This window comes from Condylura cristata, unplaced genomic scaffold (assembly GCF_000260355.1).
Source record: "Condylura cristata isolate star-nosed mole 26May11 unplaced genomic scaffold, ConCri1.0 scaffold00023, whole genome shotgun sequence".
NCBI lineage: Eukaryota > Metazoa > Chordata > Mammalia > Eulipotyphla > Talpidae > Condylura > Condylura cristata.
The window spans coordinates 4,425,975-4,442,024 of NW_004567124.1; the positions used below are offsets into that span (position 1 = coordinate 4,425,975).

The 16,050-nt window shown below is 49.6% G+C and overlaps 1 protein-coding gene across 1 annotated transcript in view; it reads left to right on the forward strand.

The window, feature by feature from the left end:
* Positions 1 to 16,050, forward strand: part of ITGA11 (integrin, alpha 11) — an 84,488-nt gene that overhangs the window by 55,836 nt on the left and 12,602 nt on the right. The window contains exons 12-20 of the mRNA XM_012728519.1: positions 4 to 45; positions 305 to 508; positions 1,178 to 1,308; positions 7,522 to 7,688; positions 8,879 to 9,021; positions 10,818 to 10,928; positions 12,254 to 12,339; positions 13,810 to 14,017; positions 15,935 to 16,033. Coding sequence (XP_012583973.1) covers positions 4 to 45; positions 305 to 508; positions 1,178 to 1,308; positions 7,522 to 7,688; positions 8,879 to 9,021; positions 10,818 to 10,928; positions 12,254 to 12,339; positions 13,810 to 14,017; positions 15,935 to 16,033 — 1,191 coding nt within the window. The remainder of the gene's footprint in view (positions 1 to 3; positions 46 to 304; positions 509 to 1,177; positions 1,309 to 7,521; positions 7,689 to 8,878; positions 9,022 to 10,817; positions 10,929 to 12,253; positions 12,340 to 13,809; positions 14,018 to 15,934; positions 16,034 to 16,050) is intronic.

Below are 16,050 nucleotides of genomic sequence, written 5' to 3' on the forward strand. Positions count from 1 at the left end.
GAGGGCCGCGAGCGCGGCCGGGTCTACGTCTACAGCCTGAGACAGGTAGGCTGCGGGGGGCTGAGCAAAATGGGGGACGGCTACCCCTGGCCTTGACTCGGGTGGTCCTGAGAGAAGGTCACTGCAGGGGCCTGTATCTGCCTGCTGAGCCAGGTGGGGAGAGCAGGAGTCCCTGGTCCTAAGTTGCCAGGAGTAGGTGTCTGGGGAGATGGGGTGCAGCGAGGTGTTGGCAGGCCAGAGTTGATGGTGACCCCGAGCACCCTTGCCGTCTACGCTGAGTCTTTTCCCACCCCTGGTTTCGAAGGACCGGTTTGTTTACAATGGGACACTGATGGATGCCCAGAATTTCCAGAATGCCCGATTCGGGTCCTCCATTGTCTCGGTTCCGGACCTCAATCAAGACTCCTATAATGATGTGGTGGTGGGAGCCCCATTAGAGGACAACCACCGGGGAGCCATCTACATCTTCCATGGCTTCGGAGGCAGCATCCTAAAAAAGCCAAAGCAGGTAACACACTCCCCCAAAGCCCTAGAAATGATAAAGCTCGGACTCGGAGTCCCAGCAGCTCACTGTCTCCTGTGTCCTTGCAGAACAGAGCATTCCTTGGTATCTAGCCCTTCTGGCCTCAAGTTGAAGATGCCTGCAGCACCCCCCCCCCACAGACCCTTCTAGCCTAATCTGCCCCCACCACCCCAGGCAGCAGCAAGATCCCAGGGACCCCACTGTGCACTTGCATCCATGCATCTGGCTGCAGGTGGAGACTCCTGGCCCTTGCTTTGCTCTGGAAATGCTGCGTGCGGAAGCCTTGCTCACCTCGAAGTTAACTCTCCCTTGCCCCATCCCCTGCAGGGCATCACTTTGCCCACATATTTTGCTGGTACGATAGTCTCGTAGATACACTACAGTAGAGGCACGGTAGGCTACCTGCTGGATGACCTGTCACACTTGATGGGGCCCTCTTTGTAGATACCGTATTTTAATCCAAACGGGTGACTTAATGGTAGGAATTGCAGTTTCCAGGGCCAAGCAGGAGTGGAAAGCTTTGGCCTGGGGAAGCTTCCTGATGGCTTCAAACAGGCTGTCTCCAGACTCCCTATCATATCTTCCTTGAGGGCGCCCTCCCCTTTGTGCTAACACTGTGTATGCCCAGTGTTTTCCTTCTTTCCACTCTGGCAGAGAATCGCCGCCTCAGAACTGGCTCCAGGTCTCCAATATTTTGGCTGCAGCATCCACGGGCAGCTGGACCTGAACGAAGACGGGCTGGTCGACCTGGCAGTGGGCGCCGTTGGCAACGCTGTGATTCTGTGGTTGGTCCCCTCTTCTTGATGCTTGGTTCTCCCAAGAGGCCCTCTGGGTACAGGATTTTTTTTTAAGATTTATTTTATATATATATGCATAAAAGAACTGGGGTGTAGGCTATAGGTGCAGGGGGTGAGAAGATTCACCAGAGACATAGTGGGGAGCAGAACAGAAAAGGCAGACTGATGGAGTACATGGCTGAGGGGAGCATGGGTCAAGACAAGAGAGGTCTGCTGTACCGTGTGGGTAGCTTCTGGGTTGGGAATGGAACTCGTGCTGCAGTGGCTGCTGATAGCTTCATAGTGCTGCACCACCAGGGAGGACCCTAGATCTTTAACAAAACCAAATATATATATATATTTATTTATGCATACAAGAACTGTGGTGTAGGCCAGAGATGTAGGGGGTGAGAGGATTCACCAGAGGCAGAGTGGGGAGCAGAACAGGCAGACTGCTGAGGGGAGCAGCGGGCAGGTCAGGAGAGGTCTGCTGTGTCACATGGGTCAGCTTCCTGGCCGGGGTCAAGCTATGGTGCAGTAGCTGGTGATAGCTTCATAGTGTTGTATCTTAACCCCTTGTGCCACCAGGGAGGCCCTAAGTGCAGGATTAAAAGGTGTACTTTGGGCCCTCCCTGGTGGCGCAGCGGGTTAAAGCACAGCACTGAGAAGCTAAAGTCACTTCCGCATGAGTTCAATTCCCGCCTGCCCCGGAGGAGACCACATGGTGTGGCAGACCTCTCCTGACCTGCCCGCTGCTCCCCTCAGCAGTGTACTTCTGTCGATCTGCCTGTTCTGCTTCCCACTCTGTCTCTGGTGAATCCTCTCACCCTCCGCATCTCTGGCCTGTACCCCAATTCTGTATGGATAAATAAATAAATCTTTAAAAAAAAAAAAAGGTGTACTTCAAGTGACTGGACTATGGTGATGGCACACAGGTGATTTGGTGATGGGAAACCCACGGGGATTACAACTGAGATGGGAAAAGGCAACAAGTAATGTAAAAATAAACGACTATATTATTAAAAAAAAAAAAAAAGATGTACTTCAGGACCTCATCCCCATCTCTCACCATTGTCATCGCTACTCACCCAATTCCTCTCCCATGGTGTTACCAGTCTCCATTGATTTCATAGAATCATTTTAAATTACCTTGAAGTTCAGATCACTCTTCTAGGAGCTCTAGGATGTCAGTGCAACACAGAGTCAAAAAAACCTCAGAATTTGAAATTCTAGAAATTCTGGTTAATCACTCTTCTCTTCCACTTTAGTTTTTCAGACTACTTGAAGAACAGGCTGGGCAGATTCTTACCAGCTGGGAGGCACACCCTCCTCCCTGGGGCTGAGAGAATGTGCATGGTTCTCAGAGATCTGTTCTTCCAAGCCCCCTGGACTTCTTGCTTCCCTTCTTCAGTGTCCCTGTGACAGTATCCCATCAGTATTTTCCATATGTCTACACTCAGGGTCTTTAGCAATAACAAGAACTTTAAAAAAAAAATTGCTTTCTAAAGCCATAAATTTTACCACATAATGTGGTGGCTGCTTTTTGAGCCAAAAATATTTTTAATTTGAGCTTTTTCTATGTGTATAGTTGATCCTTGAACAAAGTGGGGGTTAGGAATGCTGACCACATGCAGCTGAATATCTGCCTATATCTTATAGTTGGCCCTCGACACATGTGGGTTCCACCTCTGGGGGTTCAACCAACCAACACCTGCAGTTGATTGGATCGGGGAATGTGGAGCCCATGGAAAGAAAAAAATTCAAACAAAAGAGTCATTAAATTTATACTCATTCTCCATAGTTTATCTTGCTCTTGATTTCTTCTAGCAATTATTATGAGTTCAGTTTTTCCATAAGTTCTGCAATTTCCTATCCCCTGTTCCATGATAAACCTGCATGTTAAAGTATTTAATCAATTCTTTTCCTGTGAGTTTCTCTAAATGCAAAGCATTAAAATAAGTTAGAGCTTCTGAAAATGACTAAAGACTTGTACATGCCTAAAACTAGACATTTGAGTATAATACAATTAGTAAGGAAATTTGCTAGATTTTGTGGCATGTATTTTAAAATAATAGCCAGAATTGGCCAGTAATAATATTCTCCCAGAACATATCAGATTTTTAAGAAGTTTCACATAATTTCCAGAATATTCCTATTAGTATTTAGATTACATGCCAAGAAGTTGAAACTTTCTCCTTATGTGACAATGCTTCCCATGACATTTCAACTTATCGAGTAGACTTAAGTTGTTTAATATTTTCCTTTCTACAAGGAAAGAGAACAATTTTTATGAGGTGTCTTAGGAGTTTAAGACTTCCCATATTTCTTATTTTTAATCAAAATATTTATTATTTTTAGAATTATGGTTTCAGGGAAGTTTCGTGAAAGCATAAAGCATTTACATAGGATACTATGAACAACATTTGACTGCTCATTTAACCAAAGTGACAATGATTTTTAAAGCAAATATATATTTTTGAGAAGGCTTGGCTCAAAGAAATGCTGCCAGAACCAGATTTCTCTCTAGTTAGCCAAAAGCCTGAAAGTATCAGATCATTAAATTAAATAGCCTACAAGCTTTTATTATACACTGATTCTAGTTTATGATTACTTTTGTTCCTTCTAGAAGATAAAAGAAATTAAAAGTTGGTTTTTTATATATAAAGTATATAAAACATAATAAAACATAATATATAAATGTTACAATATATATTATATAAGTATGTGACATATAGTTATATGTCATTTATTAGTATAAATCCTTATAACAATTCATTTTATCTTATCCACATCTAAATTTCTCTACAATTCCTTTTTCCTAAGTCTTTTGTCACTTAACAGACCTCTTAGGACTTACTATATTCATTCAGTTTTTTGCCCTAAAACTTATACATTTTAGAATAATCGTTTCACTTGACAAAACTACTGCCTCTTTCCTTACCTTATCAAATGAAAACTGACATCCTTTATCTTTTATCCTTTTTCTTCTCAGAAAAAAAGATTCTATTCCCCTTCCATTCTGCTTACTTGCTTTCTATAAACATTCATTTTTTTTCCTTTCAAATCCTTAATTCCTAATAAGATCTGAAAAATCTAAGGGAGATTCTGTAATAGTCAGCCTATGTACCAAAAAAACATTCTGTCTCAAATGTTTGTGTTTGGCTAGTGTTTTTGGTTTCTCCTGGGATGTTTACATTCTAAAGACAGATTGGGTTTATAAGGATGAAGAGAGAGAGATGTTAGGAGTTTTCAGGGTATATTTTTCCATTATCAGATGTCTAAGGTTAATTGCTATTTAAAATTTTTCTCTTTCACAAGTATTTTATTTCTTGTATAAGTTCCCCCCCTTTTTTAACTTTATCCCATTATTCTAACTCTAAAGATTTACATGTTTCAAATCAAACCATTAAATTTTAAAGCTAGTTCTCATCAACCATACATCCAAGATTACAGTTCCTTGAAAGTACTTTGTTTTTTTCTCCCATTATATTCCTGAATTTATATAGGTACCTATCATAATTCATTCCACTATTACCAGCCTGAAGTACAGCAATGAAGCCCAGTGGGAAGACATTCAAACATACATATAGTCATAAAGATCTTTTTTAATTAGTTTAAAATCTGTTCTAATGGACTAGAGCCAAATATCCCACTTAGATTGCCTATTACCTTTTCTTCAGTGATCACTATTATAGATACATCTGAAATTGAGTTGTTTCTAAATTCCCTAAGCCAAACTAAATCTAAAAACTTTAATGTGAGTAGCTTCCACGACTTCTTTCCATTGTCTTTTATCCTGGATTCTAACCCAGGGATCTCAGGCCTCTGGCCCAAGGGCTTGGGGGCTCTAAACCACTGAAGATCTCTCTGCATGCTCTAGGGTGGAACTCTAACTCACAATCCTAGTAAGCTAATAATTAAACAGTTTAGGAAGCAGCTACTCAAAACAAGATTACTCACTTAAAAGACATCTGTTCGCAGAATTGTTTCTTCTTTCAAAATGAAATTAGCACCAAGGGATCCTTAAGTATTGGAATGGAGCGAGGGAGTCCAGTGTTGAGCCTCTAGACAAAGAGGCCTAGTGACCAGCAGGGTCACCCCCGATGGTGGAGAAACCCACTCCCACGGCTGCAGAGCCTTGGGCAGGCAGTTCCATCTGGAGTGACAGCTGATTATCAACCGATGGCCTCACAGTCCAGGGCCCATAGAGGTTGGTTATTATAACACCAGGTTTTGAAGGGGAAAAGGATTTTATTGCAAGTCACCTAGTAAGGATGCAGAAGAAAAATTCAATTCTGCCTCTCCTATTAAGAAAAGGAATGAGGGGGCCCTCTCTGGTGGCACAACAGATTGGAGCACAGCATTATGAAGCTAGCTGAAGCCACTTCAGCACAAGTTCAGTCCCCGGCCAGGCAGGACCCACATAGCACAGAAGACCTCTCCTGACCACCCGCTACTACCCTCAGCTCTGTACTTCGTCGACCTGCCTGTTCTGCACCCCACTCTGTCTCTGGTGAATCCTCTCACCTCCCCTGCACTCTGGCCTGTGCCCAGTTCCGTATGCACAAATAAATAAATCTTTTTTTAAAAAAAAAAAAAGAATGAGGGGACCTCCCTGGTAATGCAAGAATTAAAGCCAGCACTATGAAGCTATCCACAGCCAGGAATTTGATCCCAGCTGGAGAAGTGACCCACACGGTGTGGCAGACCTCTCCTGGCTCTCCTGCTCCCCTCAGCAGTGTATTTCAGCTGATCTGCCTGTTCTGCTCCCCACTCTGTCTCTAGTGAATCCTCACACCTCTGGCCTGTACCCCACTTTTTGTATACAAAAGTAAATAAATATTAAAAAAAAAAAAGTGGGGCAATGAGGTTATACAGGTTCTAGAGATTGGTGTTAAAATCAGAGGAGTCAAATTTGATTGGCCATGGAGTGGGCTGGGGCAAAGAAATGTGGACTTGGCTAAGGTTCGCTGGCCAGTTATAGGGCAGGTCATATATGAAGAACTATGAAGAGATTTTTCTCCAGATCACTGGAGTTTTGCCTGTCTGTGGATGACCCCTCACCTCTGGGCTGCTCCTCTCCTTTACCCCTGTGTCTGGGGCTCAGCTCAAGGTCAGACACTTCTGCACTTGCTCAGCTGTGTCATTTGTAGATAAAGTCAAGGCTCTGGATGTCTGTGAAAGAAAAACTCAGAAGGAAAGTTATACAAGTTTTTTTTTTCTTTTGTTCTCTAGGGTCTGAGAATAATTCAGCTATTTCACCTTGGCTTCCATATTAAAATTTGAGAAGTACCCCTTTAAGACATGTTAATGCTGACTCTGATTTAACGTAGACTGAAATCTCTTAACTTAGAGTTAACTCTAAGTTAAAACTCTTAGAGTGCAACTTTGGCATCAATATTTTTTTTTGAAAATTTTTTTTATTAAAAAGTTTATTTTTACATCATTTTGCACATTTTTTTTTCATCTCAATTGTAATCCCCACGGGTTTCCCATCACCAAATCACCCCTGTGCCACCATAGTCCCGTGCATTTCCCTCCCTCCCCCCCCCCCCCGTTTTTGGTCCCATTCCCCACTCCACCCCCACAGAATGTCGGCATCAATATTTTTTTTTAAAATCATTCTAGATTGGCCCTTCCTGGTGGCACAATGGGTTAGGACACAGTACTGCAAGCTGGCCGCAGCCGCTTCAGTGCAAGTTCGATCCCCAGCCCCAGAGGTGACCACATGGCGTGGCAGACCTCTCCTGACCTGCCCACTGCTCCCCTCAGCAGTGTGCTTCGTCAGTTGGCCTGTTCTGCTCCCCACTCTGTCTCTGGTGAATCCTCTCACTGTCCCTGCACCTCTGGCTTGTACCCCAGTTCTGTATGAATAAGTAAGTAAATCATTAAAAAATACTCTCTAGAGTATTCTAATATATACCCAGGGGCAGAATCACTGCTCTAAAAGTTATGAAAAGGCAACAAGTATGGTCTGCAACAAGTACAGCCCCGGGAAGTGAAGGCGCCTCCAGGAACCGTGAAGTGGCTGCGTCTGCCTCTCACCCACCATGAACTATTTTGCACAATACTTTGACATCTGGGAACTCTCTCTGCCCCCAGCCCACCTCACCCTCCAGTGGTGGTTTCGCAAGTCCCATTCCCACTGGGCTGTCCACCTTTCCATGGGTCACAGCAGGGCAGCCAGCCCTGGCTCACCCCGCTGCCTTCCCTCCTCTCTAGGTCACGCCCTGTGGTTCGGATCAACGTCAGCCTCCACTTCGAGCCGTCCAAGATCAACATCTTCCACAGAGACTGCAAACGCAGTGGCAGAGATGCCACCTGTCTGGCCGCCTTCCTCTGCTTCACACCCATCTTCCTGGCACCCCATTTCCAAACGGCCACCGTTGGTAAATCGCCCAGTCACCCAGCCCCAGTCTCCCCAATGGAGGGGTTGTCAGAACCGGGGCTTTGCTGGGTGGGCCTGCAGTGCCAGGCCATGGCCAGAACCGCCTATGGTGACTGCTAGACACCTATTCCATGCTGTGACTCCAAGGGGCAAAGAGGGGCTGTCGTGCCAGGAGAAGGATGGCAGTGAGCAGCCATGACCAAGGGAGAGGTCGGGGAAGAGGGAAAGTAGGGTGCAGTTGGCTCAGAACAGGAGGCTGGAAGCAGTGGACAAGTTAGAGTGTGAAGCTGCCACAGCAATCTGGATGGCGCCTAAGAGTCAAAGCGGAAGAGGGTAGAAGCCAGGGGTCAGGATGAGAAGACCCAGCCTCAGTGGGCACGGCTGGGAGAGAGCATGAGTCCGCCACAGGGCAGTTTCCTTCTGAGGGTCCTTCACATTTGGCCAAGGGAGGGTCAGCCACCTGCTCCCAGCACGGTCCGGGCTCCACGGCCCCAGGAAGTGACAGCTGCAGGGTCCAGGCGGGCTAGGCCAGGGGAGCCACAGCAACGCGCTTCTCAGCGCGCATCCAAGAAGCAGGACTGACCAAGCAAAGGAGAGACGCGTGCTCGCAGGGAGAGAGAACAAAGGTGGGCCTGCGGTCTGTGCTCTTTCCATTTCTACCAGTGAGTCGGAAAGATGCAAGAATCTGTGCACGCAGAGGGCCGGTCGGGGTGCAGGAACAGGGGCTCTGCCCTCCCTGGCGTTAGCAAGACCATCCTATTGCCAGGAAGGAGGCTGCAGGCTTAGGCAGGTGGGAGCTGCCACCCACAAAGGCACAGACCTCACAGGGCCCAGCGCTGAGGAAGACCAGAAGGTGAAGGGAGGAGTGGAGAAGTGTGCTTACTCAAAGGGGGTTTCGCCCAGACCCCCTGATTTATCTCCTTTCTCTGCTTCCTGCACTACTCCCCCATTTCCTCCTCTTCCTCTTCCCTGTCAGCCCCGCCTTCATTTCCCCCCCTCCTACCTTCCTCCACTCTTCAGTTCCTTCCTTTTTCTCTTGCTCTCTGCTTGGCAGTTTCTCCACACCTGCCAGCTTGTGAAGGGAGGGAAGCAGCTCTTCCCTGGCCATCCTGGAGGGCTTCCTGGAAGAGATTGCCGTTAAAGGTCAGGGAAACAGTGGCTCTGCATTCAAGGTCTCGCCCTGTCCCCCAGGCATCAAGTACAACGCCACCCTGGATGAGAGACGGTACACGCCGAGGGCCCACCTGGACGAGGGCGGGGACCGGTACAGCAACAGGGCCGTCCTGCTTTCCTCCAGCCAGGAGCACTGTGAGCGGATCAGCTTCCATGTTCTGGTGAGCCTGACGCCCAGCGGCCCCACCGGCAGGGGTCCGGAGCTGTAGAGAGACTGACGTGGGAGACCAGGGCTCCGCTCCTGCCCGGCTGTGCTGAGCCCCCAGCAGAGCTCAGCAGGCCAGCAGGGGCACTGGCCTCAGCTCGGCCACCCCAAATGCCTGCTCCAGTGGAAAAGGCCACAGGACTGATGCCCAGCACCTCGCAGGACACACACACCCCAATCCCTTCCTTCTGGCTTTCAGATACCCACTGTCTGTGTAGCAGGGTGAAGTCCAGGAGGGTGTTAGGCTCAGTGAGGTCTAAAAGAGAAGTAGCGTTGGCCAGCAGTGGCTCGAAAGAAATGGAAAAGCAGGCGTCTGCTGAAAATAAAGGCCCATCGGTGGGTGAGGGCGAGGACAAGGTGAGGGGAGCTGCAGAGAGCCAGCCTGCTGGAGAGGGAGAGCCAGCCATGGCCTGGCACTCTGCTTTACAGACATGGGAGAGCGTAAGAGTTTGCCTCCATCCAGAAATCCCAGGCACCCAAACTCTAGTTCCAGCCTTACAGACAAGAAGTGTTACAGGGTAGCCCAGAGTGGACTGGGCCGCCTGTCTGTGGGGCCTCACCCGAGTGCTCACAATTTGGTTATACTGCAGGTATATGTGTTTATTTACAAAAGGGGAAAGGAATAGGGAACAACACAGGCAAAGAGAGAAAGATACAAAGTAAGTGGAATACCTTACGGCTAGGCTGACTGAACACACCGAGTCACAAGGTCAGGAGAGCTGCTTCCCGAGCGAGAGATCGAATCATGCCCTATTTATCCCCCAAAAGTCCCAGAATTCTTGCTAGTTCCACCCTTGGGTCCTCGCAGTTCTCTCCCTGGTACTGCTGGGAGTTGTAGTTTCCAATCACTGGAGTAGGGGTTGGAGTCCAGAAAGCTGGAGTAGGGGATGGAGTCCACAAGACACTGCAGAGTTCCTTTAGGACATCCTTCCCCTCAACAGTAGGGGGCAGCGAGAAACCCCCGAGTCCAGTCTTCCACCGCCAGAAAAGCAAGCAGTTAGAAGCCCCCACTCTGCTGCTCCCCCTCTAATCTCTTGGTGCCCGGTTCTCCACGTGTGGTCCCCAGGCCAGGTCCATCCTCCTCTCCTGCAAGCTTGTGAGAAATGAACATTTGTAACCCCGTGCCAGGCCCCCTGCTTCAGACTCAGGTGGGGCCCAGCACTCAGTGTTTGAGTAGCTCACCCACCACCTTCAGGGGAGATTCTGGGGTAAGCTCAGGCTAGAGAGCCGCAGCCTTAACACAGAGCAGCCACTCACGTCCAGCTTTGGGGTCCAAGGAGAGGATTTTAGGCAGTTCCACATATCCTCCTTCATTTGCTGTCTTATCTGAATCGCCCCCATTTTGCTCTGAGCTTGCTCATTCATTGACTCAGCACAGTTCCTAAGCCCTCGCCACAGTGCTAGGACTCTGCTAAGAGGTTTTGAGAGAGGAGGCTGAGCTTCATGCGGATGGGTCCTATGAGGGTGTGGCGGGGGGCAAGGCTCAGGTGCTTGGCTGATGGGGCTGTGAAGGATGAGCAGGAGCCTGCTGGGACATGACCTTGCTGCAGGGACATATGCTGGTCACCCTTCAGCCCTGGACCCTGCTGGGCAGCTGGCGCTTTCATCCTGGACTCATCTGAGGCCTGGGAGTGGGGGGTTGGGGGGGTTGAGGCACACCCAGGCTCAGGGAGGCGGAATCTCTGTCCTGGCGATCCTGGTCCAAAAAGGTGCTCCCTCCACCCTCGCTCAGTCCTCACCTCCTCCACACAGGACACCGCTGACTACGTGAAGCCAGTGACCTTCTCTGTGGAGTACGCCCTGCAGGACCCCGACAACGGCCCCGTGCTGGACGAAGGCTGGCCCACAGCCCTGAGGGTCTCGGTACGTCTGGCCTGGGGGACACATCCCCCATCCACTCCACCTCCTCCAGGCAGTCTCCCCCCGCCAGTCTTCCCCCTCCTGCCAGCAAACCCACACACCTCCTTCCCTCTGCCCTGCGGCTATGAGGGCAATTTCTTGAGACCCTCTCCTGCAGGAGTTCCCAGCATAGGTGAGCACTGAGGGGGTACCGGGAAAATACGGAGAATTCCAGGATGAGAAGTTTCTTTAGATTTCGATCTCCTGCTTCTCACATGCACACAGGACACTGGAGGCCCGAGAGAGCATCCAACCACTCAAAGCTGGCCTGCAGCTCTGGGATGACTGATTGCCTGATGGATCGTCCTCCCGCCCCTTCTAAGTGTTCCAAAAATATCTGGTTTTTAATCTCATCTTTGGTTATGGTCCCACCCTTCGACCGCATATTTTAACCCCTTGCTCTCCGGCATCAGAATTTTCTGGTATCTGACACTCAGCGTTCCATGTAGCTCCACTCCAAAGAAAAGGTCAGTTACCACAGCTGTCCAGGCTGTTCTGGGACACAGGCAACATCCATACATGGAAAGAGCTCCTGAACCCTGAGGTAGAGGCCCCAGAGCTCTCAGCCCACACCTGTGGACTGCAGGTTCAGAGTGACATCTGAAATAGAGCATCCAGCCAGCAAATAGCAGTTTCAGAGTCATTGATATACCCTCTTGTATTTCCCCAGCGTAAAACGACCGCAGCATCAACAGCAGTGCTTCTGACACGCCCTTGATTCCCTCGTTTACCTCCATCGCCCCTCAGCGCTCCCACAGTCCACTGCCAACCTTCGGCCTTCCCGTCTTCCCCTTTCCTCCAGAGAGGCACATCAGAGTGGTTGTCTTTAAAATGCATTTCAAGAGTGCAGGAGAAGTGGACTGGGGAGACTGGAATTTTCATTAGTGAGCCAGGAGAGGGGGAAATCTGGGCGCACTGAGTCGTTAATATTTTTCCCACTACTGTAAATACAAAACCACTACAGCGAGTGCAGGTGCCTGTGACACTCAACCTATGGCGTGTTGAGGCCGTGCCGTGGCGTAGATGCAGGCCTTTCTGTGCTGTCCCACTGATGGCTTCGATGCGAGATGCAACATGGGTCACAGATCAGGTCTAAGACAGAGTGAGGTCAGAACAAGTGTAAGCAAGCCTCAGATGTTAGGCCAGGAGGACTTCCTGGAGGTGGCCGTGAAAGTGCAGAGGAGGGAGCTCACATCTTGTGCAACCAGAGCTGGCATGTGCAGGCTGAAGGACGGCTGAGGCGGTGGGCCCCCTAACTAGCTGCCTGCACCCCGCTTTCCCTGGCCCAGGTGCCCTTCTGGAATGGCTGCAGTGAGGATGAGCACTGTGTCCCTGACCTCTTGCTGGACGCCCATAGTGACCTGCCAACGGCCATGTGAGTTGTCTCCTCCCCACCACACCTTGGTTTCTCCCCCTGCTGCTTCTAGGGCCCTGGATGGTCCCCCTGCACATCCTCTCGCCCAACTCTGAGCCTGAAGCCTGGACCTAGCCCACAGACAATCTCCTCCTCTGGGGCCTCCATTTCCTCCTTGTTTAATACAAACCCCCTCGAACTTAGTTTAGAAAAGGTCACCCTTCTGGGTGCCCCTACTACAAAACAGATACAAGTGGAGAATGAGTTCTGAGTGCTCATTCTCCAACCCCTGGCCAGGCAGCCTTTAAGGTCCACGACTAACTACTTGTGCTTGATGCTGCAGAAGCAAGCAGAGAGGAGGTGCCCTCCATGGCCCCCTGAGAAAATAGACAACAGCCTCTGAGTTTTAATTTAGGCTATGTATTTTCAAATACAAGTAACTTAAACTGCCATCTATGAGATGATTAAGATAGAAGACAGACAGACAGAGATGCAAATTAAAGCCACAATGAGACCCACCTCACCCCAGTGAGAATGGCACATCTTAAAACAACCAGCAACAACAAATGTTGGCGAGGATGTGGAGAAAAAGGAACTCTCCTGCACTGCTGGTGGGAATGCAAACTAGTACAACCACTATGGAAAACTGTTTGGAGGTTCCTCAAACTGCTAAACATGGAGCTTCCCTACGACCCAGCAATCCCACTCCTAGGTATCTACACAAAAGACACAAAAACACTGGTTCAGAAAGACATCTGCACCCCCATGTTTACTGCTGCTTTATTCACAATTGGAAAGACATGGAAACAACCCAAATGCCCAAAAGTGGATGAATGGATTAAAAAGATGTGGTACATATACACAATGGAATATTACTCAGCAACCAAAAAAATAAGCACATGTCTTTTGCAGCAACATGGATGGGCTGGAAAAGATCATGCTTAGTGAAATAAGCCAGAAAGAAAAGGAAAAATACCAGATGGTTTCTCTCATAGCAGGAGTATAAAAGTCCAGGGGAGAAAATAATAATAATAATGAACAACTTTATACCAGAGATATTTTACAGGGGTGGAGCTGGGTATAGGATCAAAAATGGGGGTGGGGGGACATGTACTGGACTATGGTGATGGCACAAGGGTGATTTGGTGATTGGAAGCCCACAGGGATTACAACTGAGATGGAAAAAGGCATAAAATGATGTAAAAATAAACTATTATATTATTTAAAAAAAAAAAAAAAACCTCAAAAACAAAAAAAAAAAAATAGAAGAAATAATATGCCATGACATATACAATTAGAAATAGCATGTGTAAGCCTTAGAAGAGAATGAAGAAGCAGATACTCTGTCTCGGCTAGTCATCAGGAGTGTCCACATTTAACACTGAGCTTCCGGGCAGGCAGAGACAGAGGGCAGCATGCTGAGTGGAAAGGGGATCCGTGACCAGTGAGAGAACCCCCATATTCCCCATTCCATCTGGCTCCTTCCCGCAGGGAGTACTGCCAGACGGCGCTGAGGAAGTCTGCGCAGGACTGCTCCACATACGCGCTGTCCTTTGACACTACAGTTTTCATCATAGAGAGCACGCGCCGGCGGGTGGCCGTGGAGGCCATGCTGGAGAACAGGGGTGAGAACGCCTACAACACCATCCTGAATATTTCACAGTCAGCAAACCTGCAGTTCGCCAGCTTGATCCAGAAGGTGAGACCTCAGTGATTCACCCACTTGCTGAGGCAAAGGGTAGAGGCAGGAAAAGAGGGATCCGGGCGAAGGCCTGGCTGTACGTTGGAATCATCTGGAAGCCTAAATACCTCTATCCACTTTTTTTTTTTAAGCTTTATTTATTAATGCATCCAAGAACTGGGGTACAAGCCAGAGGTGCTGGGAGGGGGCTGAGAGGCTTCACCAGAGACAGAGTGGGGAGCAGAACAGGCAGATCCACTGAAGTACACTGCGGAGGGGAGCAGCAGGCGGGTCAGGAGAGGTCTGCCCCGCCATGTGGTCACCTCCCTCTCCGCGGATCAGACTCCAGCTGCAGTGGCTGCAGATAGCTTCACAGTATTGTGCTTTAACCCACTGTGCCACCCTCTATGTAGCCCTCCAGAGATTCTAACTGAACTTGTCCCGGGTAGCCTGGGTTAAGATGATTCCAAGGCTTCCCAGAGAGTTTCCACTTGCAGCCAGGGGAGGACAGTATGAGCCCTCCAGGGCGTGGGAGGCGTGGGCAGATACACACATACACGCACACACCGCTCCTGAGCTCAGGAGAAGCCGAGTGGAGTGAAGCTATCCCAGGAAATTGAGGGGTTGTCCTGGCCTCCCTTCCCCTTTGTGGACTCCCAGTGACCTCAAAGTGTCAACTGAATGGGGGCCTGCCATCTGTCTGTGGCCAGGGTCAGTCCTTCTGTCCCATCCGGCCCCACTGCCACTCCCTCCACAGCCCAGAGCAAAGATGGGGGGCTGCCTTTCGAAGTCCTCTCCTGCCCAGAGATTTGGGGCACAGGACATTGAGCCACTAATCTGCATCCGCTTTTACAAGACATGTCCTGTGCCTTAGCCTAACCCTAAGGAGATGGAAATCATGGAATTTTGTTTCTGCAGCATAGAAGGGCTTTTGGAACTGAGCCACAGGAGGCTTTGAGTGCTCCTGCTCAAATACAAGTGTGTTGTTGCGGTCACATATGCACATGGTACACTTGTGCAAAAGCACACACATCTACATGTATGTTCAAAAACACTTGCTCTGAGTGGCTGCACACAGAGCACACACATGCCAGCGCACCTCCACTACACAGCCGGCCTCTGTGCACATGCATGCAAAAGATGCACATGGGAGTGCCTGTGGTGCCCGACAGTGCAGAACCCCGCAGGCATGAGGAGTCATTGTGGCAGCTGCCACGTGTGGCGGGTGCAACCATCGGGCACAGAACTAGACATTTACATGCATCGTATCATTTAATCCTCATAACAACTGAATGAGATCGGGACGATCATCCCCCTTTCATAGATGAGACCCAAGCAAATGAGTGCTGGTGTGAGTCGCTTCCCTCTGGACCAGTGCAGAGGGGACACCAGGCCCACCCTGTGCGGTCCCAGCTCAGAGGGCAGGGAAGCCTGGTGGTGTTCCCCTACACTAGGCCAGCCTTCTCTATGGCCAAAAGCCAGAGAATGACCCACTGTTGAGATCCCAAGGTCATGCAAGACCCCAAAAGCCCCATTCCGAGGCTAACGGAGCTCATGTCCAGCCCTACTAATGGGAAGATGTGCGGTCAGTCAAACAGCCAGGAAGGCGAGGGAGGCGGGACCGCCCGAGCCCAGCCCTTGCAAGCTAGTTACTTCCCGTCTCTGGGCCTCTCCTGGAAGCGAGCTAAGTCCTTCACCCCAAATGATCCAGAAGCACTGACAGCATCCCGGGACAAGCCTGCCCACTCTCTCCACAACTGAGCACCCTGCAGCCAGCCGCACCGGCCTCCACACCCTGCCAGCGCTGACCCCAGCCTCCAGGGCCCTGGGCCCAGCACCCGAGGGCCTGTAGTGCAGCACCAGCCTGGGCAGCAGGGACAGAGGGGCTCCAGGCCGGCCTCGTGCCCCCCTAACTGGTGCCCTTGTTTGCTCCAGGATGACTCGGAGGGCAGCATCGAGTGCGTGAATGAGGAGAGGAGACTCCACAAGAAAGTCTGCAACGTCAGCTACCCCTTCTTCCGGGCCAAGGCCAAGGTTGAGGCATGGGGGGG